The 17,896-nt window shown below is 42.9% G+C and overlaps 1 protein-coding gene across 5 annotated transcripts in view; it reads right to left on the bottom strand.

Annotated features, from left to right (window-relative positions):
• Brf1 (BRF1 general transcription factor IIIB subunit) overlaps positions 1-17,896 on the bottom strand; it is a 69,694-nt gene that overhangs the window by 36,070 nt on the left and 15,728 nt on the right. For 4 of the 5 annotated variants that reach the window (XM_021243387.2, XM_004836828.3, XM_087195688.1 and 1 more), the window contains 2 exons: positions 17,616-17,696; positions 5,017-5,190 (listed from right to left, as the gene is read on the bottom strand). In XM_021243387.2, coding sequence (XP_021099046.2) covers positions 5,017-5,190; positions 17,616-17,696 — 255 coding nt within the window. The remainder of the gene's footprint in view (positions 1-5,016; positions 5,191-17,615; positions 17,697-17,896) is intronic. The other variant, XM_021243390.2, reaches the window with a different exon arrangement.

Here is a 17,896-nt window from a genome sequence, read left to right on the forward strand (position 1 = left end):
AGTAAATGGTAATAAAAATATGATAGTTTAAAAAATATATATATGATACTTTAAACCTGTGATGCAACCAAAACCAACCTAGAGGGATTTATCCTCTCAAATGTTCACATTAGAAAAATCAGAGGGGAGGGGGGAGGAAGGGAAAAGGGGGAAAAAAAGAAAATGGAAAGAAAAAGTAGAAGCAAAGCTTGTGTAAATGGGGAGGGGAAAAAAGGATTGAAGGGGAGAAGGGGATGGGAAAAAAAGAACTAAGATATATTTTGTACAGGTACAAATTCCCTGTGGATAAATGTGATCAATATGTATGACAAATATGTATTAATAAAAAAAGTTTAGCCAGGGATGTAGCTCAGTGGTTCCGCCACCTGCCTCACAAGTGCAAGTTCCCGAGTTTGATCCCTGGTACCAAAAAAAAAAGACAACCTGCAGAAAAGTTTTAAAGAAGGAAAAATCAGACAAAAATGGAGGACATAAGCATCTGTCTCAAAATGAAAAAATAATGAACCTGAAAATAATAGGAGGACAGAAATAATAGAAAGAAATCAATGAAGTTTGAGCATACAACACAGAAGTACAATGAAGCAAAAGTCTGGTTCTCTCCGTATTGGTGCAGGGAAGGAGACACAGAGCCCTCACACTGCTGGGAGATCACAGAACCGAAGTGTTCTGCCAACAGCAGCCTGATGGCTTCCCCTAATGATAAGCATAAGCTACAAATAACACACGCACAGTTCCATGTATATGCAATGTTCACAACAGGCAAATATAGGACAGTGACTTGTTAAGGCCAGTGGCTTCAGAGGTTGGGCTAAAGATATATTCAGGCGTTACTAAAGGTGATGGTTGCACAACTCAGTAAACAGACCAAAACCACTGACTCATACATGCTAATATGGTGTGTGAATTACATAAAACAAACGGCCCTGCTCAGGCCCAGATGGCCCAGAGGGTGCTTCCTATCACCTCTGGCACCAGCATGCCTGTGAGCACAGGCCACCTGCGCAACTTGCTACACAAGAGAGTAGCAGACAGACCCAGCAATGACAAAAAGGGTAATATGCCATGACCAAGTCTGGATGTCCAAAGTAGGTTTTAAAAATTAATCAATGTGGGGCTGGGGATTTAGCTCAGTGGTTTTGCTGCCTGCTGTGCAAGTGCAAAGACCCGAGTTCGATCTCTGGTACCAAAAAAAAAAAACAAATTAATCAATGTAATTTGCCTAAGTAACAGTTAAGGGGAGCGAGGGCTACATCATCATATCAGTAAGTACATAAAATATGTGTGATAAAATTCTATATCCTTCATGATAAAAATGCTTAGAAAATTGAGAAAAGTAACATCCTTGCCCTGATAAAGAGCCATCTGCAAAAATCCTACCACAAGGAACCTAACAGTGGAGAGCAGGAAGCATCACTCTGGAGACTGGGCAGCAGCCAAAGATGTCTCCCCTTACCACATCTGGCAGTCGCAGGCATCAAAAGACAAGAAAAACAGATAATGGCCACATGGACTTGCAAGGAAGAACTAAAAATGGCTTTATTAACAGCAACAGCAACTCTTATAAAAGGTAAAAATATTTTTAATCGGTCCATTATTTCATTAACCACTCTAATAAGTCTTTATTCTCAAACTTAGCTCAGCCAATTAGTGGACAGGGACACGAAGGTTGTACAAATACTCACACTGGAGATAAGATTCTGGATAAGAGATAACTGCTAAACAAGCCTTCCTGATCCCTGGGAAAATAGCTACAAAGAGAAATGGAGAGGAAGAACTAAGCAAGGAAAGGGTAGGGGCCACAGGTATGGGGTGAAATACACTGCTCAGGGTAAACTGTGAACCTCGGGACCTAGGCCATGGGAGGCGGAGGCAGGGACTCCATTGGGTTAGGAATAAACCACAGAGCTTCTCAACTGTAGGTGCCTGTCTCTGTACAGACACCACTCTTGCTAGAGTTTGAATTAAAAGCCCCGCTTTCACTGCTTCCAGTCCCATTTCTTTCTCTCAAGTCCCAGGAGTAAATTCATTTCTTTCACTGTATACTTAAAAACACCTTCCAAAGCTGAAGTAAGATTAACACCCAAATTCTGTAAGATTACTGGATATAATACCAACACACAAAATTCCATTATACTTCTATACACCAGGACAAAAGATACCATTTACATGAGCTCAATGTTGCGCAAGGCCAAGGACCTGAGGTCAAGCCCCGGTACCAAAAAGAAAAAAAGCCCAAAATACATGAGCTCAAAACTGACAGAAAATAACGGAGTCAGTGAGTGGCAGGACACACTGACTCGGGAGTTCCTGGCCCACACTAGATATGGGCAGTCCTTTCCACATCAGCCTTCTGGAGGTGCAAAAGGGCAATTTCTTAAGGAAAGTGCAAGCCACTTTGCTATCTACTCTTGCCCACTTAAAAATGTTTGAATCCACTCTTTGAGGAACAAGCGGGAATAGAGGAGTAGAGAGTAGAGAGGAATAGGAGAGTAGCAGGAGTAGAGAGTAGAGGTGGGCTGGAGAGTGGCAGCAGCAGAATGAGAGGTTTCCTTGTCGTCCTCAGTTGAAGCAGGGCTCAGGGCACCTGGAGGCTGTCAGAAATACAGACTCTGGAAGCTGCCATGACCCATGCATCAGAACGACCACTGGCCTGAATGTTTAATACCCTGCAGGATGCAGCCCAGACAGCCTCCTCCAGCACTGTTAGGTGTGTGCATGGAGGCCAGTCTGCCATGGGCATGCACTCCAGACAATGACCTGGGCACCATGGGGGACCCTCCCCTTGGGCATCCAGCTGTGACGCAGCATCCTGGCTTGGGCCCTCACCTGAGCCCACCCACCTGTTCTCACCATTCCAAGACCAGAGTTCACATGCTGGCCTGCTCCAGCTCGGCTGAAACCAATAACTACCAAATACTTAAAAACAGCTGTAGGCATAGCTAATGTATCTAAAAGTAAACTTTGATTTAGTATTTTTTTATGATTTTGGCCTGTTAGAAAAAAATGGGAGTGGAGAAGGGGGAAAAAAGGAATTGAGATATGTTATGTACAGGTGCCAATTCTGCACAATGAATGTAAAAAACAGGTCATTAAACTCAATTAAAACTATGAAAATTAATAAACTACAAACCACTGGTTTAAAAAAACTGCTGTAGGACTGGGGATTTAGCTCAGTGATGCCACTGCCTGGATTGCAAGCGCAAGGTCCTGAGTTCAATCCCTGATAGGGGAGGGGTCAGCTGCTGTAGGCAAGAGCCCCCACCCTCACATTCACACAAATGTGTGCTTTACACAAAGCTGCAATAATGTCTCTGGACATCTAGGGGCTCCTGTGAACACCAGGGCACAAGCCCCATGTAGACAAAGCTCCTCAGGAGGCTGGGTTGGGTGGTAGCTGATGTTGGGAGTGTTCCACAGAGCTTGCCACCTCTTCTCCCACCAGCAGCAGGCGAGTGCTGCCATGTTGTACTCCCAGGCCTCATTTTATCACCTCGCTAAGAATTTCCTGCTGCTGAAGTGGCCAAGGATGCTCCTTCTGCTGTAGAGCATCTACTCTGACCCTTGGGTGGGGAACGGAGGTGCAGACGACACAGTCCACACTGTCCAGCCTCCCACAAGGGTTTGAGGCTGGCGACACAGGGGGTCTCTTTCCTGGTAGCCCCTAAAGGGTTCCTGTAAACCCCACAAGGCAGAGCTGGATGGTCCATGTGCTCAGCCATGCTACCAAGGCTCCTGACCATGGCCAGGCCTGGAGTGCAACATCTGCACAGGACACAAGGACAGAAAAGGGCAAAGGATGTCTGGCGGCAGCAGGGATGTGGTGGGTTAGCCATGTATTTTGCTGTTCCCAACACACACTGGGGCTGCACAGGTGTTTGCAATGTCCCTGACATGATATATTTCCCACTTTTCAAGGGACATTTAAACAAGACTCTGAGATCTAGGGTCGCCCAGCTGGAATCAGGTCCCACGTCCCCTGGCAGAGCCCTGTGCATCTGCCAGGAATGAACTCTCTCACAGGACCACCAGATACAGGGGGAACACAATAGTCATACACTAAGGCCCAAGAATCAGAAGGGCACCAATTGTGGGTAGAGAGTGCTTGAGCAAGAAGGCTCTGGGTAATGCCGTGCAGCCTGCACTCCACCAGACATTTACAACTCTTTTTTTTTTTTTTTTTTTTTGGTACCGAGGATCAAACTCGGGACCTTGTGGTTTTGAGGCAGGCACCGGACCCCAGCCAAGTGATGTTGTTTTTTTTTTTTGGTACGGGGGATCGAACTCGGGTCCTTGAGCTTGCGAGGCAGGCTGGCAGAACCACTGAGCTAAATCCCCAGCCCCATTTACAATTCTTTACAGCTCACAGCAGGCCCTGTTCTCAGGAAGCTTGTAGAGAAGACATCCCACAACAGCAGGAGGGGTGGGCCTGGGAGCCCCAGAGCAACAGGGCAGAGGAACTCCAAATGACCCTTGTGGGGTGAGCACAGACGGCAGACACCGCAAGGTTGAGGAGGTTGGGAAGGGCCAGAAGGTTTACTCAGGAGGACAAGAGGCAGAGTTCCTGATGTGCATGCACACATGCAGAGCTCAAAGCAGGATGCTTGGACATGCACAGAGGACTAGGCAAGACTGTGTGGAGAGGAAGAAAGGCCAGCAGACATAGCGAGCAGTCTCCTTTCTCCTCTGCCCTCCAAATTCCCAAAGACACAGGCTCACCTTGGCTACATCCAAGTTGGCAGCAGCACCTCAGGTCTTCAAAACCAGAGGAGGATGCCAAAAACAGTGTGCAAGGCTAAGTCAGTCTAAGGGCAGTAAGAAAATTCAGGGTCCAGTGGAACCCTGGGATTGGGGGTGCCCAACTTCCCAATCTTTCAAACAGGAAGAGGGACCTCAAGTTCAGAAAGCCCTGGATCAATGGGGACTGGACATCCAGGGAGGCATCTGTCAGCCAAATACAAATACCAAGTTCTTGCAACTACTGAGTTACACTTGAGGGAACTAGACAAGAAAGGATACGCGGCGTGCCTTCTGTGCGGCACACCAGGTAGAGGCAGGCGGCGATCACGTGGGCCATCTTGCGGCCCCGGGTAAGGCTCTTGTTTGCAGCCATCTTGAAGAAGATGAAGGCGGTGTCAAGGCAGTGCTGGTTCAGCTGCAGCTGGCTCCCTAGGTGGTGGATATGGCGCCTTCCTAAGACAAAGCACAGAGGGACTTAACAAGATGCTGCCACCCGGCTGCAACTCTGTTAAAAAGTAAGAGCATCACACAACCACCCTAGGAACTTAAAATTAAGAATACTGATTTGCCCTTCACCTCCTAACTTTTTTAATTCATGGTTGCAATCAATTTTTATTTATGGAGTTTCCCAAGATTCTCACATGCCATGAACCCTGCTTCCCATGTACCAGCACTACAGGCTTACCCCAAGCCAGCCTTTTTCTAAGAGCCAGCTGCCTGGCTAGAGAAAGGGACAGCCTCACACCTGCCACAGCAAGGCCCCAAGAACACCAGGTGAATTTGAGGGTGCTAGGTCCTTCTAGGAACTGCAAGGTGCACAGGTCACTGGGATGCTCACATTTGTGTCCATACACCACCCTGGAGCAAGATCTTCCAAAATGCTATAGGCCAAGAGGTAGCACTAAGAGAGAGCAAAGGAGTCAGGTATGGGGGTGGACACCTGTAATCCCAGCACTGGAACGCTGAGACAGGAGGACTGTAAGTTCAAACCTAGCCAGGGTAACTTAGCAACTCAGCAAGATCCTATCACAAAATAAAAAATAATTTTAGCTAATTTTAAAAAGGGAGAGCTTTTGGGAAAGGCAGGGCCAGAGTATTCTGGAAAGACTTGTTGACTGTGGCATGTATGCCCAGAGGCATGTGACTAACTGGCTTGATTTCTGTGGCAAAACACCTAAAAGATTGTATCCTTAGGGCTGGGGATTTAGCTCAGTGGCAACGTGCCTACCTTGTAAGCTCAAGGTCCTGAGTTCGATCCCTGGTACCAAAACAAAAACCAAACCAAAACAAAGAAACTATGATCAACAAATGCAAAGATTGTATGCTTCTGGATGAAGCAAAACTCTCAATGATGAAAAAGTAAAGATTAAAAGAGCAAAAGAGACAATGAGGGAAGATGGCAGATTAGAGCTAGCAGCATCCACAAGGCGTGGAGGCCACCTGCTAGAATATGTAGTCCATAGGACTGATGCTATCATGCCAAGATGGTTGAAGAGGATACAAACACCAGAACATAATCAGACCCCAGGACACATCACAGGGACTCGGGATACAACTAAAGAGACCTCCACTGTAGTGACAGAGCTTCCCTGCCCTAACTGATCATCAATCCATGTTGCCAGAAAGCAAGGCAACAAGATGCCTCCAAAACCCTGAACTCTCTCAAAGTTGACCTCTTGGGCCCTGAAGTAGAGGAAGCTACAGGCACAGATCTAAAACCAAATGGTCAAAATGTTTGGAGAGATAAAAGAAGAAACATATAAGCAAATCCATAAGCTGTTTAGTGAGCTCAAAGAGGATTTAAATAAACAGATAAAGGATTTTACTAATAAAATGTTCAATGAGCTTAAAGAAGAAACAAGCAATAAACTAACAGAGAAAAACAAGATAATATAAGACATGAATAACTATTTGGTAAAGAATTAGAAATTATGAAAAAAAAAAGCAAGCAGAAATACAAGATACTTAAAATTCAATAGAAAGCATGAGTGGCAGATTTGACCAATGTGAGAACGGTGTCAGAAGACAAAGTGGATGTAGTAGATCATAAACTCAATGATATCCTAAAAGAACAAGACATCATGCAAGCTGGATCCAAGAGCACTAGATGACTCAGAAACAACCAATCCTAGAAACACGTGAATAAAGGAAGAATTTGAAGGTGATTCAAAAGGTATAAAAATTTATTCACTGAAATTATACCAGAAAATTTTCCAAATCTACAGAAATAATTCAGTATTCAAGTACAAGAGGCATATATAACCCCAAATAGCCACAACCAGAAAAGAACCTCTCTACAACATATCATAAGCAAAATTCCAGAAATTCAACAAAGGGAGAGAACACTAAAAACTGTCAAGAGAAAAGAGAGCAAGCAATCTATAAAGGCAAGCATATCTGAATGATATATTTATCAGCATAAAATTTAAAAGCCTGGAGAGCCTGGAGCTAAGTTTTTCAAACCCTAAAAGAAAACAATTATCAACCCAGACTTCTAAATCCTGAAAAATTAGTCTTCAAGATTGATAAAGAAATAAAAACTTTCTACAAGAAATCCTAAAGAAATATATGACTACTAAATTAGCATTACATAAAATGCTTAAGGAATCCTACACAAAGAAAGGGAGGCCAACAGCACCAAAGACCCATAAAGAAAATAAACATCTAACTTGGAGAGTAGTTAAAAGAAAATAATTGAGGAATCAGCACATAAAAATAATGCAATGTCAAGATTCAGTAAATACCTTACTGAAAATGTAACTGTTAATGTCAGTGGTCTTAACTTTCCAATCAAAAGATACAAACTGGCAGAATGGGATCAAAAAATAACATCCAAGCAGATATGGTGGCATATGCCTGTAATCCTAACCTTAACAGATACCTTCAGAGTATTTCATCCAACAATAGAATATACATTTTTCTCTGCAGCACACAGAATTTTTTTCCAAAGCAGACCATATCTTAGGCCACAAAATATGCACATATAAAGACAAAATAATTGAAATAATTAAATAGTTCTCCACTTAATGAAGCTAGAAATCGGCAGCCAAAGAAGCCACGGAAATTATATAAACACATGGAGATTAAATAATACATTAATGAATAATCAGCAGATCACAGAAGAAATGAGGGAAGAAATAAGTAAGTTTCTAGAACCAAATAACAATGGAAACACAGCTTATATCAAATCAATATCAAAACTAATGGGACAAGCTGGGTGTGGTGGCACACACCTGTAATCCCAGCACTCAGGAGGCTAAAGCAGGAGGGTCGCTGTTTGAGGCCAGCCTGGGTTACATAGTGAGCTCAAGGACAGCCTGAATTACATACTGAAATCCTGTCTCAAATTTAAAAAAAAAAAAAAAACTTATGAGATACAATGAAAGCAGTTCTAAGAGATAAATTTATACCTGTGAATACATACATTAAAATAGAATAACCCCCAAATAAATAACCTAGTGATGCATCGCAAGTCATAGAAAAAAGAACCAAAATCTGAAAACAGTACAAGAAATGATAAAGATCACAGTGGAAATTAATGAACTTGAGACTAAAAAAGCAATCCAAAGGATCAATGAATCAAGAGTTGATTCTGGTTGTTTTTTTTTTTCCAGTACCAGGGATTGAACTCAGGACCTTGTGCTTGTGAGGCAGGTGCAGTACCACTGAGCTAAATCCCCAGCCCCAAGAGTTGATTCTATGAAAAAATAATTAACAAAACTGGTAAACTCTTACCCAAACTTACAGAGAGAGAGAGAGAGAGAGAGAGAGAGAGAGAGAGAGAGAGAAATCTATCAGTGCAATTAGAAGTGAAAAAGGCAAAATCACAATGAACACCACTGAAATCCAGACGATTATAAGAAACTACTTCAAGGCTACATGTGGTGGTGTACACTGTAATTTCACCACTTGGGAAGCTAAGGCATGAGTTTGAGGCTAGCCTGGCTCCATGGTGAGTTCAAGGCCAGCCTGACTACATAGCAAGACTCTCTCAAAAAACCCAAAATAAATAAAACTACTTCAAAAACATACTCTGATAAATTGGAGAACCTAAGAAAAATGGAGAAATTTCTAGACACATATGAATTATCAAAATTGAACCAAGCATATATAAAAAACCTCAATAGACCAGTAACAGGCAATGAAATGAAGCAGTAATAAAAACTGTACCAAGAAAAGCTCAGGACCTGATGAGATTCACTGCAGAATTCTACCAGAACTTTAGGGAAAATCTACCATCAATATTCCTAAAACTTGGGCCAGGGATTTAGCTCAGTGGTTTCGCCGCCTGCTGTTCAAGCGCAAGAACCCAAGTTCAATCCCTGGTACCAAAAAAAAAAAAAATTCCTAAAACTCTTCCACAAAATTTAAAGGGAAGGAGCACTGCCAAACTTAATCTTGGAAGCTACCATTACCCTGGTTCCAAAATCAGACAAGGATATAACAAAGAAAGAAAACTTTAGAGGGAAGTGGATCCCCAGGACCCACCAAGGATCTGAAGCAAGAACTGAAGCTAACTGGGAGAGCAAAGAGAAACTTCAACGAAGAAGGAGGTGGCAAGCAGTGCTTTCTCCTTAAGCCTTGATTCACTGTGTAAGGGCAGCCCCTACCTGCAGACACACAGTGACCAACGGCAACCCCAGGGGGCGCCACAGAGAAATGCATCAGTAGAATGAAGCAGTGGGTGCAGCGGACTACAGTGGCTGCTGAGTTATTCAGGTTCAGATGTTCCCCAGGAGAGGGCAAATGGCTGGTAACCACCTTGGAGAAGGGCCAACTGAGCCAAAAAATTATAGCAGCTGCTGGCTAGCTCCATCTAGCAGCTCACGGTTGTCAGGGTGAGGCAGAACCGAATTCAAGTCTACACGTGAAGAAGCAGAGTTCAGACCAGCAGGGGGCCAAGTTCAAGACATGGAGGCACACAAGGAGTGTTATTGCAGGCTGAACAAATCAGGCTCCAGCCTCACATCCAGAAACTAGCCTGAACTTCAATGGAACTCAAGGTGCAGGTTTGTTGGGATTATCCATTACTCTGCCACAAATCTATGGCTGGCTTGCTGGGATTCAACACAGATCTGGGCTGTCTGCCCACTCTGTCTACCAGTGACAGCAAAGGCACACTTTGAAATGGATATTTTTATTTTCTAGTTTTTTGTTGTTGTTGTTCTGTTCTTATTTTCTTTTTCTTTTCTTTTTGATACCAGGGATCGAACTCGGGACCTTGCACTTGCGAGGCAGGCAGCAGCACCGCTGAGCTAAACCCCTGGCCCTTATTCTTATTTTCATTCTTTTCCCTTTCCCTCCTATCTTTACCAGTTTCCCAAAGTCACATAATCTTCCTTCGTCCTCCAGGCTTGCTTCTAATCTCTTCTTCTATTTCTCTGTTTTTCCCCTTAACACTTTTAAATTTTCTCTCCTGAGGGTAAAATTCCCATATTGAGGGCATATTTACTGTACACAATTTCTTGGTTTGTTTTAGATTTTCTTATATAACCACAAATATAGTTCATATGGTTAAAGGCAGCAAATCAGTAGTTACCATGGTTTATCATTTTTCTAGGCTATATTTGATGCTATTGTTATTGCTGATTGTACTACCAAAAAAAAATTCACAGACTGAAAGTCAATGGATGGAAAACAATACTCCATGTGACAGGAACTCAGAAAAAAGCAAGGGTAGCTATTCTTTTTTTTTTTTGGTACCAGGGATCGAACTCCGGACCTTACGCTTGCGAGGCAGACAGCAGAACCACTGAGTTAAATCCCGGGCCCCAGGGGTAGCTACTCTATTTGTGAGGTGGATTTCAAGCCAAGACTGATTAAGAGAGACAAAGAAGATCACTACATCCTTGTAAAGGGAATAATCCAAGAGAAAGAAATAACAATCATAAATATATGTGTACCAAATATCAGTGCTCCCAACTATATAAAACAAATCAAATAGACATGAAAAATCAAATAAGCACTAATACAACTGTAAAGGGGGACGACTTCAATAGCCCACTGTCACAAACACATCAACTAGACAAAAAATCAATAAAAAAAAATCAGAACGGGGCCAGGGATTTAGCTCAGTGGTTCCAGTGTCTGCCTTGCAAGTGCAAGGTCCCGAGTTCGATCCCCGATACCAAAAAAAAAAGAAAAAAAAAGAAATATCAGAACTGAACCAAACTTTTGAACAAAGGGACTTGGTCGATGTCTACAGAGTGTTCCACCTCACAACATCAGAATACACATTCTTCTCAGCTGCACATGAGACATTCTCCAAAACAAAGCACATATTAGCTCACAGAGCATCCTAAGTAAATGCAAAGGAAGTGAAATTATCCCATGCATATTATCAGAACACAGAGCAATGAAACTGGAAATTTTTTTTTTTTTTTGGTACCAGGGATTGAACTCGGGTCCTTGCGCTTGCACAGCAGGCGGTGATACCACTGAGCTAAGTCCCTGGCCCTGAAACTGGAAATTAATGGCTAGTACACAAAGTCAACACTCAAAAATCAATAGCCTTCCTGTACACAAATAACAAACACATTGAAAGAGAAATTAGGGAAACCATACCTTTCACAATAGCATTCGAAAAATGAAATTACCTAGGAATCAATCTAATGAAGTAAAAGACCTTTACATTGAAAACTTTTCTGAAAAAGGAGATCAAAGAGGATATCAGAAAATGGAAAGATATCCCTTGTTCTTGGATAGGAAGAACCAATACCATACTTCCAAAACTTTTTTTTTTTGGTACCAGGGCTCGAACTCAGGTCCTTGCGCTTGCACAGAAGGTGGCGAAACCACTGAACTAAATCCCCATCCCCAAAACTCTTATATAGATTTAATGCAACCAGATCAAATTTCCAAAAGCATATCTCACAGAATTAGAGAAAGCAATCCTAAATTTCATTTGGAACCCTAAGAGACCTAGAACAGCAAAAGCAATTCTGGGCAACAAAGCCAAGGCTAAAATGGAAATGGATCAAAGATCTATAATATTAAAACAGAAGTGGTTCCACCACCTGCCTTGCAGGTGCAAAGACCCAAGTTCTATCACTGGTACCAAAACAACAACAACAACAACAAAAAACCAAAATAATATTAAAACAGTAACAGTAAATCTACTCAAAGATAGACTAGGTAAACATTAGCATAGGCAAAGACTTTATGAACAAAACCCTGATCACACAGGGAATATTACAAAGAACCAAAAACTGGGATATCATAATATCAAAAAGCTTTTACACAGCGAAAGAAACTACCAACAGAGTGAAGAGATAACCCACAGAATGGGAAAAAATTTTTTGCCAGCTGTTCCTCAGACAAAGGACTAATATCTGGAATATACAGAAAACTCAAAAAAATCAGACACCCCAAATTTAAAGACTCAATCCAAAAATGGGCATCTGAAATGAATAGACCCTTCTCATATGAAGAAGTAGAAATGGCAGATAAATATATGAAAAAATGTTCAACATCACTGGTCATTCATGAAATGCAAGTTAAAACAATGCTGAGATTCCATCTCACTCCAGAAAGAATGGCTGCCAAGAAACCAACCAACAGGAGCAGGGACTTAGCTCAAGTGTCACCGTGCCTGCCTTACAAGTGCAAGTCTTGAGTTCAATCCCTGGTTGGCGGGGGGTAATCAACCAATAACAAATGCTGGTGGGGCTGTGGGAGAAAAGGAACCCTTCTCCATTGTTGGTGGGAGTGTAGACTGGTACAACCACTGTGAAAATCAGTGTGGAATTTCTCAAAAAAATAAAATTAGAAGTTCCATTTGACCCAGCTATTCCCCTTCTTGGTATCTTCCCAAAAGAACTAAAAGTATCAAACCACAGGGATATACGCATACCTATGTCTATAGTGGCAGTTTGTAATAGCTAAATCTTGGAAATAGCCCAAATGTCCATCAGCTGATGAATGGATAAAGATGTAATTTACTTATACAATGGAGTACTACTGTGCCATAAAGAAGGCTACGCTTGCTGGGGATTTAGCTCAGTGGCACCATGCCTGGCTCACAAGCACAAGGTCCTGAGTTCAATCCCTGGTGAAAACAAAAAACAAAAAACAAGGATATGCTTGAGACCTTTCTAGTTAAATGGATGCATCTTAAGACCATACTTTTTTTTGTACCAGGGATCAAACTCAGGACCTTGTGCTTGCAAGGCAGGAGTGGTGCCACTGAGCTAAATCCCCAGCCTAAGACCATACTCTCAAGCGAAAGAAATTGGACACAGATGTTTAAATACTGCCTTGTTTCTCTAATTTGAGAAACTGAAAGTGTAAATTAAGATGAAAATGTATAAAAGATATTGGGAAACCAGAAAAAAATGTTCCAATGAGAACAAGGGAGGGGGAAGGAAAGAAAGGAGAAGGAAAAAATGGAAACAAAGCTTTTGTAAAAAAGGAGGGGAAGAGGGGTTGAAGGGAGCAGAGGGTGAATTTGGAAAAAAGAAGCGAGATATATCATGAACAACTACAAATCTCTATGATGAATGTTTTCATTATGTATATCTAAAATGTTCCAATAAAAATAAAAAGGAGGGCTGAGGATTTAGCTCAGTGGTGCTGCCACCTGCCTCACAAGTACAAGATCCTGAGTTTGATTCCTGGTACCCAAAAATATATATATATATGTACATAGCAGCAAACAGAATTCAAAAAAAACATTTTTTAAAAATCATATATCATGACCTGGTTTTATCTGTAGATTCAAAAATGGTTCAGGGCCTGGGGATTTACCTCAGTGGTTTCGCCGCCTGCTGCATAAGCACAAGGACCCAAATTCGATCCCCAGTACCAAAAAAAAAAGGTTCAACATACACAAATCAATGAACATAATACATACATCACAACCACATGGTCATCTGAATAGATGCAGAAAAGGCTTTGACAAAATCCAACATCCATTCATGATTAAAAAAAAACCTGACAAAAATAGGTATAGAAGAATCTTAGCTCAAACTAATAAAAGCCATTTAAGACAAAGTCACTGCCAACAGTACACTACATGGGGAAAAACTGAAAACTTTTCCTCTAAAATCAGGAACAAGACAAGGGTATCCATTCTTAGGACTCCTATTCAATATGCAGGGACGGGGGCCCCCATGGGTAGGAAAAAGATAGGATGAAGACTTCATTGAGCTTTGTTAGAAGTTAATGGAGAAGGGCCAAGGATTTAGCTCAGCAGCACAATGCCTGCCTGGCAGGTATGAGGTCCCGAGTTTGATCACCAGTACAAAAAAGAAGAAGAAGTTAATGGAGAGACTTACTAAGGATGGCTAGAGGAGGCCTCTACCTCTGCAGATTAGGCTCAAGCAATAAGAAAGACAAAGTCAGGGCCGGGGATTTAGCTCAGTGGTGCTGCTGCATGCCTTCCAAGAACAAGGTCCTGAGTTCGATCACCGGTACCAAAAAAAAAAAAAAAGAAAGAAAAAGGCAAAGAAACTAAGCTCAGGAAGGACCCAAGTAGCATGATCAACATAAGCCCCTTTATTTAATCCTTAAGCCTAAACTACTTGTCCCCAAAACCCTCACCCATTTTCCCAGCCTACACCAAACAACAGGAAAGGTCATATGACTGGATGAAATCAACAGATGATTCTACAATTTATATTGAAATGCAAAGGAACCAAAACAGCAAAGACAATGCCAAAGAAGAGCAGAAGAGTGGGAAATATTCACTGCCAGACTTCAACACCTGTGTAAGAGCACAGTAAGTAATCCAGACAAGGTAGCAGACATTTGAGGACAGACAGACCTGCTTCGGCCAAGGCAACATAGTGGGAAGATGGCCTTCCTCACAAATGACCTGGGAAGCTGGATTTAACTCAGTGGTCCTGCTGCCTGCCTCACAAATGCAAGGTCTCAATCTTAACCTGTGATCCAGAATCGCAATGCTCAGTATTTACCTACATACAGATGTTTATAGCAGCTTTTTAAAAAAATTGCTAAGAGGGGCTGGGGATTTAGCTCAGTGGTTTTGCCGCCTGCTGCGCAAGGACAAGGACCCGAGTTCGATCCCCAGTACCAAAAAACAAATTGCTAAGAGTTAGATGCAACCAAGACATTGTTCAGTAAATAAATGGATAAATAAACCATGTAGGCTGGTATGCAGCTCAGCATAGATTTGCTTAGCACACACAAGTCCTAGGCTTGAGCTCCAACACACACACAAAAAAGGAAAAGGAATAAAAAAAGTAACTGATCCATCTTAAGACAATAGAATATTATTCTGCACTAACAAGAAATAAGCTATTAAACTATGATGTAGCCGAAATTTGAATACATATTCCCAACTAGAAGGAGCCGCACAGTGTGACACCAGTCTCTGGGACACTCTGGGAGACCTTGTAGAGCAGTGGTTGCAGGGGTCAGGACGGAGGGACGAACAGACAAACCAAAATGGCAAGCCATGACATGACTGCGTGTGATACCACAGTGGTGGACATGTGGCAGTGCACACTTGCTCACACCCACAGCAGAGAAAGAGTGACCTTGATGTACACAGTGGGCTCAAGCAGTGCCATTGTCAGTGTGGGCTATTCATGGTTACAGATGCCCCACTAACGAAAGGCAGCCGTGGGGTTTGGACGGGTGCATGGAGTTGGCTCAGTTCTGCTGTGAACCTAAAACTGCTCTAATAAGCATCCCAGCGAGAAGACAAATCAAACAGGCAGAAAGATAAAAGTGTCTCTCCCAGATCCCTTCTCTATCCTACACATGAGTATGTGCCCCACAGATCCAAAGAGGAGCCCTGAGAGCACACGGTGTGGAAGGTGGGCAAGGCAGGAACCCAGCCCTCATAGACAGCAGGAACGGCCAGGTCATATCTTTTCATCTTTGTGGGTTTTTTAAGAAAGGCAATCACTACTCAACAATGACACTCTGAACCCAAATTCACAGATTGCAACTGAACCCACCAAGCAAGTTGTGTCAGAGCAGAACACAACTGCAACGCCGGTAACCAAGAGTAAGGAGCATATGAGCACAGATGTACAGACTATAGGACAGAACTTAGAATTTGGCTAGATGTGGTGGCATGTGCTACAATCCCAGCTACTCAGGAGGTGAGGCAGGGAGATCAAAAATGTGAGCACAAGCCTGGGCAACTAAGCAAGGGAGGAAGGGAGGACATAGCTCAGTCCTGTGAAAGCCTCAATCCTCCACACTGGGAAGAAAAAACAAACAAACCAACAACAACATCAAAAAACAGAGAATCTGGAAATGGTGATTCTCAACAAGAGTACCAGGAGAGTGCCAAAGGGGAAAGTAGAGTCTTTTCTGATGGGGAAAAAGTTTTAGACTACTTAGTAGATTAACTGTTAAAGTAGTTGTAGAAGCAAAATAGGTAGTGTATCCCTTTAAAAACTTGCCTTAGCGCATTGCTTATGCTGTTTAAAGTGAAGGTTATATAGCTCTTTTGATCTGCAGCTCCACTATAGATGACATCCTAGCTCTGAAGAACAAAGTTGCCAATGCTTGGGCAAACTTGTGCTATACGTGCCTTAACTGTCATGTGTTTAGCACTGTAATCAGTGACAGAAACCACCTGTGTCTAACTATTAAACAGGAATTGGGACTTTATTTACTTAACAAAGACCACTAGGGATGAGATAATGTCTAACAAAGGTAAAAAAGGAGACTAACAAAGAATGCAGCGTGGACATGGACCAGACCGGTTTCTGGCAGTCCCGCCTGCTGGCAAGTAAACTTTTATTATTTTACCCAAATTCTGTGTCTCCGTGTATTTCTTTCCACGTTTTCCGGAACATTTCCACAAACCATCCTAGGTACACCAGGTATCTATGCAAAGAAGGAAGCTGGGCCCTTTCCTTAAGCTACATGTTCATATTAAGTCAGAGGACCAGAACCTACACTTGAGGCCTGACACCATGACACTGCAGATATGAGCATCGATCTTGTGATGTGGACCCGATCTGGTAATGTTCCCTATGTACGACAGCAAAAGCACAGGCAACAACAGGAGAAACTGGACATTACCAGAATGAAAAACCTGGTGCTTCACAGAAACCCATTAAGAACTAAAAAGATACGGGCCGGTGATTTAGCTCAGTGGCACTGTGCCTCCCTTGCAAGCGCAAGGTCCTGAGTTCGATGCCCGGTACCAAAAAAAAAAAGAACTGAAAAGATAGCCCAGGAATGGAAGAAAATTTTCTGTAAATCATATATCTGATAAAAGATGTATCTACCCAGGTGTGATAGCACACACCTGTAATCCCAGCACTCAGGAGACTAAGGTAGGAGGATCACTGCAAGTTCCAGGCCAGCCAGGACTGCATAGTGAGACCCTGTCTCAAAAAAAAAAGACTTGTATCTAAAATATATAAACAATTTTTCCAACTCAAGTGGAAATCACCCAGTTAAATAAACACAATGAAAACCTACTGCCATGTCAATGTGCTACAAACTTGTTTCTCTTCTCATCTTGACAGAGACCAGGAGGGCCGGGGATTTAGCTCAGTGGTTTCGTCGCCTCCTGTGCAAGTGCAAGAACCCGAGTTCGATCCCCGGTACCAAAAAAAAAAAAAACACAAAAGACAGAGACCAGGAGCAGATAGTCTAGATGTGGCAGGGGTCAGGGCCCTCCCTCTGAATGGCCCAGCAGGGTCTGCAGGATGCCCAGGATAGCTCTGATGCTGGGGTAAGGGACAAATGAGCAGTTCCTCCCAGAAGTGCACTAGTGCTGGGCTTGGAGGATGGCAGGATGTGGCAGGCCACAAGGTAAAGCTAGGGCTGGGTAGGTGGGTGCTGCAGGACCAGAAGCAGCAGCTCAGGCCTGTGTGCTCTCACCCTTTATCCCCACCTTATGGGCCCCACCCCAAGGTCAGAGGCCTTCACAGTGGGTTAGGTACCATTCTGCAGGGTCTGTGCTCTTGACTCTTTTCCCAGGTTCACATGGAAGCCGCTGCCCAGGGTTGGGGTTTTGCCAGGACCTGGAAATACAGAAGAGACAGTTACCCAGAGACTAGCAAAGAAGACCCACAGCCCTCTCATTGCACACAGAACAATATAGGAACCAGCACTCATTCAGGGAAGATTGGGAAGCTGGGTAGAAAGCCCCTCTGCTCTGCCTAACCCTGAACATGGACCACATCTATATGCAAGTTCCTACTATGCTTCTAACACACTAGAA

Source organism: Heterocephalus glaber, unplaced genomic scaffold (genome assembly GCF_053883595.1).
Source record: "Heterocephalus glaber isolate CG9 unplaced genomic scaffold, H.glaber_assembly_v1.0 deba00001608, whole genome shotgun sequence".
Taxonomy (NCBI): domain Eukaryota; kingdom Metazoa; phylum Chordata; class Mammalia; order Rodentia; family Bathyergidae; genus Heterocephalus; species Heterocephalus glaber.